Below are 9,441 nucleotides of genomic sequence, written 5' to 3' on the forward strand. Positions count from 1 at the left end.
CAACCGTTGGCCTCTAAAGCCTATAAATTGAGCAGAGTTCCTTCACATTTTTACTCAACAACAATTTTCTTCTTCTCTTCTCCTTACAGATGTTATCTCTACTATTTTCTCGAGTTTTACAATTTTCGAGCAACTTATATTGATCTAAAAGCAACTCCGATTGAGATAGATTTATTTCTTCTAGGCTTTTTTATCCTAAGGACGGTGTGACAATTTTGTAAAACTGCTTGCACATTTGGACAGAGTCGCGAAACCTGTTAAATAGAGCAAGATCCGCGACTTGGCCTGTAACGAGTTTCTTTTTTGCAGGTTCTATTTTTTGACGACTTTCGTTTGTGACCGTTTGTTGCTGTCATCTTTTGTCCATCAGAGGGTAGCCGTTCCAACAATGTAAGTTTCGTTGGATAACAATTTCACTTGTAGAAAGTGGATAACAAAACATACAAACTTTTGGTGGGAGTAGTGTTTATGGCTTAATTTAATTATAAAAAAAAACGTGGTAATCAAACATAATGTAATCTTCCAAATTTATATTACAAAAACATTACATTGCCAAAAGTGACCTTAAGTTAAAAAAGTTATATGTTCGATCTCTCATCTTATCGTTAAAAAAAAAAAAAAAAAAAATCTCATTCAAGGGTTTGTTGATTATGTACACATTCACAGTGTTAGATATGAAATGTGGTATTTCAATAACAACATTCAAGTTTGGTAAACAACTATTAAGGCATAAAAGATGATAATCAACCTTTCCTTTCAAACATCCAAAAAGTAACTGGTTAAATTTTACAAAAAAATCTTAATTTTCACCCCTTGATTTTGAGATTATATCAATTTAAACCCTGAATTAATAATGGTCTTAATTCAAACAATAAATTTTGTAAGTCTATTAATTGACATCATCTACTATATTCTGTTTGGATAAACACTGTATGAGAATTATAATTTTACCAGTTTAACCCTTAAAATTTTATTAGTGAATTAATTTAAACTCTTCATTAAAATTTCTTTTGAAATTTATCAAAATATCAATTTTAATCGTCCATTTTATTAATCCAACACTTGAAAAAGCCTATATACATGTAAAATGTAATCTTATAAAGGGTCAAAATCGATTCATTTATAACAATTTAGAAGTTTAATTGAAACAGCTCTATGTTTCACACGATACTTCTCGAACTAAGTTTGAATGAGGGTGTTAATTGATACACGTATGAAAGTTTAAAATTTAAATCGATACAATTATTAATTCATAGTTTAAATTGATACAATTTAAAAAATTTAGAGGTGTAAATTGAAAATTTTCCTAAATTTTAAATGAACATGAAACTACAATTATAGCATAAGCTAAAATTAAATTAAAGTGTAAATATTCAATTATATGATGGTCTATATAAACACACGAAATTATAAAGTTCATACATTTGTAAAAAATAAATTACAACTATAGTCATTAGAGTAATCGTAGTTCAACGATAATATGTATGTACTATCTCTTAAAGTCGAAAGTTCAAATCTCTCTACTACATTTTTTACTCTAACCTCCTTGTCAAAACCTCGTAAATTTGAACAAAGCATATACCAATCTGATAAAGCTATATTCAAATTAGCACAAAATAAACGCTCTAAATTCAACTATTTAAGTAGAGGGTTAACCTACCAAAAGTTGAATTATTGTTTCAAGTTTAATCCTAATAAATTAATAAATAAAAGTAGAAATGTATTATTTAATAAGGTAAGTTGAAGTAATAAATGTTTCTGAGTATCACCATTTCGGATTCTGTTTAGTAAAGATTGCTTATGTTTGCCGATTTCTCTGATCTCTCTGTTCCCAAAAATACAGTCCTACTGGGTATTACCACCGTCCTATCCACACGTTTTGGGCTCTACGAAAGTATGAATCTACGCTGCCGAAAGAAATAATAATAATAATAATAATAAAGAAATCAGAAATTAAAATAATAATAATAATAATACTATTTAGTTTGCCTAACTTTGATTTATTTTGCCCCATTGTTAACTTTCATATTTTAGTTTATTATCTCCAAAAGTTCATTTTGATTACTTCAAAAGGTCATCCTTTTAATCTGTCCAATTAATAGATGTAATTTTAACAAATCTTAAATTCAAAATTTATATTTTCAATAAATTTAAATCTAGTACCATTTTGTTTATCAAAATAGATTAAAAACAAGAATAATTGTCATGAAATAAAAGATTGTGTGAATATAAACTTATAATTTATGAAGGGAAAGTTCGTATAGGCTAAAATTTTTGGGAAAAAACAATTAGAAATTAAGGACTTATTTGGTAGACAATTCACAATATTTTTTGAATTCACTAATTTCAACAAATATTCTTTTGATGGACCGTTTGAATTTATTTTCCAAAACTGTTTCTAGATTCTATAATCCAAACCGTGCAGATTCGGATAAAAATAAAAAAAATATAAAATTGGATATATTGGTTTGTATTTGGAGAAAACAAAAAAATATTGGTATTGGTTCGCACAAAAACCAATCAAAACCGAACCGAACTAATTATTATGGTGCACATATATTTGATGTTCAAATAAAAGATTAATTATTATGGAGTGTGTGTGTGTTTTTTTTTTATAAGTTGCACAAGAAAAAAAATATCAAGTTTCAATTTATTAAAAAAAAAAAAACAAATTTTAATTTATAGTTAGCAAAAAGGTCCGCTTCAAAACAAGGTGGGAATATAAATAAAAATTAAAAGAAAATGAAAAAATGCCAAGAACTAAGGACCAATTCGATAATAAAACCCATATGAATCTCTTTCTCTTAAAATGGAATAATTTAGCTTGGTTATTGATGGACCGAAAATCGAACCAATTATCACTTCTAACCAATAATAAAATAATATTTTAACCTAAAGGGAAAAAAAAGATGCCCATGGAAAGAAAAAAGGATTGGAAAAGCAAAAAGAAGCAAGAGGGTCTCCTAGATTTCTGCTCTTTCACTTCAAATTATCTTTGTTTATATATCCACTCTCAAGCCGTCGCCGCTCCTTCCTTCTTTCTCCCCAACTCTCCTTTTCCTTCTTCCTCTTCTCCTATAACCCGCCTGTAGATCTCCGATTCTGTTCTTCCCGTCTTTTTTATCCGCTTATTCATCGTTGAGCAATTGGGTTCAGGGCATTCATCGAGTAGGAATGCAAAAAGTCTCTATCCTCGATCTGATTCTGGTTACTTTATGGTAGCTGGTGGTGTCGGTTGTTCTGGTTTGGTGATTGAGTTTTTGGTTCAGGTTTTGGGATTGCAGGTGGGCAAGTGTATGAGGGATTTGATTTGTGTAATTTTATTATGTTCCGTGGAGGATTCGGGAAGGAGCATAAGGAGGGATTGTGGGTTTGTGATCCGGAGCAGGGGTAGATGGGGCAAATGTGGTTGAGTCTTCTTTTAGTCAATTAAGAATTGAAGTTTTCTATTTTGTGCTCAACTGGATTTCAGATTATTTCGTCTTCACTGTTCTCCAAGCTGGGTTTGAGAGTTTAAGGAAATGCAGACTGATCATCGTAAGAAGGTGAAGTTTTATCTCTCGTTGTTATTATCTTATTCAGAACCTTCTCTAATACCTTAGATTTTTGTTTTCTTCCCCTAAAAGTTATATGAGAGTGTTCTTGTCTGATACAAAATTTATGTCAAATACCTTCAATATGGGCATAGTGGTGGAAGTTTATGACAATTTAGACGTTAATACGAATAGAAAATTGCGGATTATTAGAGTTGATATATTGGGCTTTGATCAATTTGCAGCTGTAGATGTCTTTTCTATTGCCATAAAGTACTCTTGTGCAAAATTCACTTTGATGACTATTTAATTCATTTAGATGTCATTTCTTCATTCTTAATCTGGATTGTACTGAATCCCAAATTCAAATCAATTTTTTTTAAGTCTCTTGGCTGTTGGGTTGTTCTTTTTCTTGTATGTAGCCGCAGTGACATGTATCTTAATGTAGATGGGTTTTTGTGTGACAGAATTCTGCAGAATTGGACTTTTTCTCTGAATACGGTGATGCCAATAGATTCAAAGTCCGGGAAGTTATTGGAAAGGGGAGTTATGGTGTGGTTTGTTCAGCTGTTGACACTCTCACTAATGAAAAAGTGGCAATAAAGAAGATACATGATATTTTTGAACATGTATCTGATGCTGCCCGGATTCTTCGTGAGATAAAGTTGCTCAGGCTTCTACGTCATCCCGATATTGTGGAAATTAAACACATTATGTTACCACCTTCTCGTAGGGGGTTCAAAGATATTTTTGTTGTGTTTGAGTTGATGGAATCAGATTTGCATCAAGTCATCAAGGCCAATGATGATTTAACAAAAGAGCACTATCAATTTTTCCTCTACCAGTTACTTCGTGCACTGAAATATATTCACACAGGTGCTTGGATATTGCATTGCACCAGTACTTTACCTGAGTATAGAATTTTTGGGGAGCTGGATTGCTTTTGTAATCCTGGTTACTTTCTGGCCCACTCTCCTTTTGGCTGGATGGAGTGTTTTGTGTTTCTCATATTATAAATTTATGCTACTGATAGTTACCTTTTCTCTTTTGCCATATTCTTTTTGTAATGTTTTTGGTGGAGGTATACTGTCTGGAGTAAGTATGGTACAAGTTGAATATAATGTATGAACTACCTGATTTTGATCTACATTGCTGCAGCAAATGTCTACCATCGGGATTTAAAACCAAAGAATATATTGGCAAATGCCAATTGCAAACTCAAAATCTGTGATTTTGGATTGGCTAGAGTTGCTTTCAGCGACACCCCAACAACAATATTTTGGACGGTAGGCCAGTCAATATACATTATATTCATGTTTGATACAATAAAAATTCTGAATGTATATGTAGCGAGAGGAAAGCTCATTGTATGAGATTGTACTTGCAGGACTATGTTGCTACTAGATGGTATAGGGCTCCAGAGCTATGTGGTTCTTTCTTCTCTAAGGTTAGTTTTGATGACATTTCTCGAACATACTCTACAGAACATTCTTACAATCTTAACTTCGCTAGCTTCATATGAAATAAATAGAACTTTAGTTATAACCCTGTTGTAGAGATATGAGTAATTGATCACTTTTCTCAGAAGTTCCCAATTTGTGACTGATTTTTTTCTCTCTCTAATTTCTATTTTTTTCTGGATATAGTATACTCCTGCCATTGACATTTGGAGTATTGGCTGCATATTTGCTGAAGTACTGACCGGAAAACCACTATTTCCCGGTAAAAATATTGTTCATCAGCTTGATTTGATGACAGATCTCCTTGGAACGCCTTCCTTAGATACCATTTCTCGGGTAAGTGACATTTTGTTATGTGTAGTATAGTTGTGGAGAAGTTTGATCTTTTGAATATTTTGAGATAAAATTTTCTTTACCATCAACTTTGAAATGTGTTGCCTTAGGTAAGAAATGAAAAGGCCAGGAGGTACTTAACTAGTATGAGGAAGAAGCAGCCCATACCCTTTTCACAGAAGTTCCCTAATGCTGATCCTTTAGCCCTGCAATTACTACAACGATTGCTTGCCTTTGATCCAAAGGATCGACCTACTGCTGAAGAGGTCTGCTGCTATATGCTTGATTAGCTATATTACCTTTGTTGTGTCTATTTACATTTATTTATCTAGTTTTTGGTTTAAGAACTCAATCATAGTATGATATAGAGCAAATCTATAAATTTTCGTTCTTCCAATGCACTTTAAAATTTAAAATTAATCACATGTGCCAACATGTTGAAACCCATTTGTCCTCAGGCATTGACAGATCCTTACTTTAAGGGGCTGGCAAAAGTTGAGAGGGAACCTTCTTGCCAGCCAATCTCAAAGGTGGAGTTTGAATTTGAGAGGAGAAAGGTCACAAAGGATGACATTCGTGAGCTGATATTCCTCGAGATACTCGAATACCATCCTCAACTGCTGAAAGACTACTTAAATGGAACTGAGAGATCGAATTTTCTTTATCCAAGGTCCTTAATTGCCTTTTCTTTTTCATTATCCAAATGATGAATTTGATTTGGTAAGTGGATGCTCCTGACACTGATCTTCTGGTCCATGTTTTTGCTTGCAGTGTACTAGATCAGTTCAAAAAGCAATTTGCTCATCTTGAAGATAATGGAGGGAAAAGTGGACCAGTTTATCCTCTAGAGAGAAAACATGCATCTCTTCCTAGGTAAACAACACATTTAATTGCTCAATGGCTTCAAAAGTAATCTGTCATAGAGTGAATCTCCAATTATGATAATTATATTTTCAATCTGTTGGTGCTACCAGGTCTTCAGTACAGTCAAATACCATTCCTCCTAAAGCAACATCAAATATTGTTCCCTTTAACGACCGATATGCGCCAACAGGTTCGTTCAGCAGTCAGCATTACAGAGATCCAGCAGCACAGAGGATTTCTGCTGCTCAAGGTCTTTTCCGAGTACCATCCTATCATTTGTTTTGCCTACTTTCTAACAGCCCGATCTCTGCCTTCTAACTTAGCTTCTCTGTTTAGCCAAGCCTGGAAGAATTTCAGGCCCAGTCATGCCATATGACAGTGGAAGTATCGTTAAAGATGCCTACGACCCAAGAATGTTAATTAGAAGTGCCCTTCCTTCTCATGCTATCCATCCAACATATTATTACCAGCAATCTTGCGGCCAAAATGAAAGATCAGCAACGGGGGCTGAGCAAGACACGTCCATGCAATGTAAACAATCCCCTCCATGTGGAATGGCTGCCAAAATAGCAGGAGATACAGCTGCTACTGGTGCTTTCTCAAATCCTTTCTTTATGGCGCGTGTAGGCATGCCCAAGATGGGAAACAATGACCGTGCTGCACGTTTGCAGGTAAGCGCTCAATATGATGCTGGAGCTGTTGCTACTGCAACTACCACCGCCCATCGAAACACTGGCACGGTCGAGTATGGCATGACAAGAATGTGTTAGAGAAGCAATTTGATCGAACTATCCAGGAATCTAGTCCTTGGATTTTTGACAAAGCTTTTTAGATGAGTTTGTTTGGATGGACTAAAAGACAGATGTTTGGCGATTTGAATTTGCCCGAATAGTAAAAAAAGAAGAATAAGAAAAAAAAAACTTTTTGTCGATATGGTGATGCCCATTCCATCCAAATAACTCATTTGTCTCAAAATAGTTAATTGGCGGGATCCATGCTTCTGATTGCTTCAGTTTTCAACCTTGGCCATTATTTGCACTATAGTAGAAGAAATATGATGGTTCATTTATTGGTTCTCTTTGTAAGCTTTTTCAACTGACTGGCTTTTGTTACATAACTGAGCTGTGTGTTTCAGACATTGAAACTCACTATCACCATATTGGCCATTGAAGAGGAAGCTGAGCTTATTGAATGATGGCTTAAAACAGTAAAATACGGGCCCACAATCACTTCAAAATTAAGAATAAACCCATGTAAAATTTTCTTACAAGAACTGGTTGGTTTTATACATCAACAGATTGGTTTAAGCATTGTTAATACAGTTTTGATTGGCATTAATGTTTTGTTTTTATTCCTTTATGAAGAAAAATCTCATCGAAATTTGAGATTAATTTTTGGCATGATAAAATATTACAATCGTCCAAAAATGTAATCGAAAGCAGTAATATAATTACCCAAAATAGGAAACAAACTTTTTTTAAAAAAAATAGCGAATCCTGAGTCAATTAGCTTAGCTGGATAACGCAATTTATACAATATATATAAACTATAAACTGCACCAAGGATTGATTGCTGTTATTTTCAATGTATGTTACAAAAAAAATTGATAATTAATATACTGAAGAAAATGATTTGCCAATAGATAGTTTACCTAAAAGAGTAAATTATTTTTAAAACAATGATTTATCCAAAAGTTTAGGCGTAAATCATGACTTAATCTAGATTTTGAATTATTTTCAAATCCACTTTTAAATACAAAATTTAGAAAGTAAAAACTGAATCAAGGCTTTGTTCAAATCTTTCCAATGTCAATGTTGGATTTTCTACAAAAAAAAAAAATCCATATAATATTAAATTTCTCGAAGACGACGAACTGCTATGCAATTAATGATACTGCAGCATAAACACATTGTTGAACTCTCACCCCAATCTGTTATTACTATCCATGTCGATTTTGATTTGCTATCCATTAAAAAGCTACACAGATTTACCAGCAAGTAGTATAGAAGATGAAGAAGATGAAGAAGATGATGGTGATGATCATAAACAGGAAAAAGGATTCGAAATCCTGCTCCCAACTAACAGAGAAAAAGATGGGGCGACTGAGAATTCAAACGCTCGATCGATCTTTTCTCACATGAAAAAGAGAAAAAAAAAATAATAAACCGAATGAAAAAAAAAAAAAATCAAAATCAGAAGTAACTCATCTTCTTCAACCTCCGCACTCGGATTTCTCCTTCTCCAAGCTCTCGAAAAAGCTCGAGAGTGCTCTCATGGCCTTCACTTGATGCTGCAAATTCATTATATACTCCGCCGTCTGTTCAAACAGCTTGTCGACTCCAAGCGATTCCCCTCCCGGAACGATGCTCTGCAAGGCACGAATCTTGCGTTCGACGGCTTCCTTCTCATCGGCTTCTTCGGAGGCGTAAACAGCGTCGTTTCGGTGAATCTTCTCGGCAATGCGGGTGGTCGGTACTCTTCTCCGGCTCCGACGGCGAAGGTGAGAGGATTTGTGCAATGCGTTGAGGATTAGGGTTTTTTGGCGAGACGTAGTTGTTGGTTTGAGAGTTTGAATTTGAGATTTGTCCATGGCCGAAAGTAGAGAGAGAGAGAGAGAGAAGGCAGGCGTGTGAATGGGTACGAATAAGGGGAAGGAGGAGGGAGTTAAATTATTGTTGAGCTCTGAAAATGTCAATGCCAACGAAGCTGTGGCCCACCATTTTTGGGCTTCTCTCAAGTCCTCTGGTTTTTGGATTTTATGTTTGGCCTTCAAACGCCGCCGTACGCGACTGAGCTTTCTTCCACCTGATGGGGGATGCATATTTCCCGGAACCCGAATCCCATTTTCTTATTTCAAATCATTCGCAACCAAATCTTTACCCTGTCTATGAATCATAATTCAAAACTATTCCTAATTTTATTAACACCCTTCTCACCAAAAATTACATATATACACCCAATCACATAGTTTATTGTAGATTAGATTTCTACTGCTTCTTACACTTTTTGCTCAACTCTATTTTAGTTTATATACTTTTACTTTTTTTTTTTTCATTTTCAGTCTCTATATTTTTAAAATGATGTTTTCAAAATAATATTGATAAAAACAAACAAAGTTAAAAATATAAAATAAAATAGATCAAAGATAAGAATAGAGACCGAAGCTCATTTTTATTTAAACATTCTTAACAAAAATGATTGAAAATACTCTTCAAAAACTATTTTGAGTGATTGTCAAATTCTCCAATCTT

The 9,441-nt window shown here is 34.0% G+C and overlaps 2 protein-coding genes across 4 annotated transcripts; one reads left to right on the plus strand and one right to left on the minus strand.

Annotated features, from left to right (window-relative positions):
- Positions 1–2,915: 2,915 nt before the first annotated feature.
- LOC120077933 (mitogen-activated protein kinase 20) lies at positions 2,916–7,322 on the plus strand. 3 transcript variants are annotated; one of them, XM_039032052.1, is made up of 11 exons: positions 2,917–3,545; positions 4,001–4,409; positions 4,692–4,819; positions 4,921–4,980; positions 5,180–5,329; positions 5,437–5,592; positions 5,785–5,996; positions 6,098–6,199; positions 6,301–6,440; positions 6,527–6,781; positions 6,862–7,322. In XM_039032052.1, the coding sequence occupies exons 1-11, from the start codon at positions 3,522–3,524 to the stop codon at positions 6,876–6,878; spliced, it is 1,653 nt and encodes a 550-aa protein (XP_038887980.1). In that variant the 5' UTR covers positions 2,917–3,521; the 3' UTR covers positions 6,879–7,322. The 3 variants fall into 3 exon arrangements, with proteins under 3 accessions (XP_038887981.1, XP_038887980.1, XP_038887979.1); XM_039032053.1 differs by lacking the exon at positions 6,862–7,322 and having other exon boundaries at positions 2,916–3,545; positions 6,532–6,701; XM_039032051.1 differs by having other exon boundaries at positions 6,527–7,322.
- Positions 7,323–8,099: 777 nt separating this feature from the next.
- On the minus strand, positions 8,100–8,852 carry LOC120077934 (transcription factor PAR1-like). Its single transcript, XM_039032054.1, has one exon. The coding sequence runs from the start codon at positions 8,778–8,780 to the stop codon at positions 8,403–8,405; it is 378 nt and encodes a 125-aa protein (XP_038887982.1). The 5' UTR covers positions 8,781–8,852; the 3' UTR covers positions 8,100–8,402.
- Positions 8,853–9,441: the final 589 nt, after the last annotated feature.

Source organism: Benincasa hispida, chromosome 5, assembly GCF_009727055.1.
Source record: "Benincasa hispida cultivar B227 chromosome 5, ASM972705v1, whole genome shotgun sequence".
Classification (NCBI taxonomy): domain Eukaryota; kingdom Viridiplantae; phylum Streptophyta; class Magnoliopsida; order Cucurbitales; family Cucurbitaceae; genus Benincasa; species Benincasa hispida.

Bases quoted from the DNA above. Each gene is read 5' to 3' on its own strand.
- LOC120077933 (XM_039032051.1), top strand. From the start codon at position 3,522: ATGCAGACTGATCATCGTAAGAAG. The intron at 4,410-4,691 runs GTGCTTGGATAT...ACATTGCTGCAG, and splicing joins ACTGAAATATATTCACACAG to CAAATGTCTACCATCGGGAT. The intron at 4,981-5,179 runs GTTAGTTTTGAT...TTCTGGATATAG, and splicing joins GTGGTTCTTTCTTCTCTAAG to TATACTCCTGCCATTGACAT.
- LOC120077934 (XM_039032054.1), bottom strand. From the start codon at position 8,780: ATGGACAAATCTCAAATTCAAACTCTCAAACCAACAACTACGTCTCGC.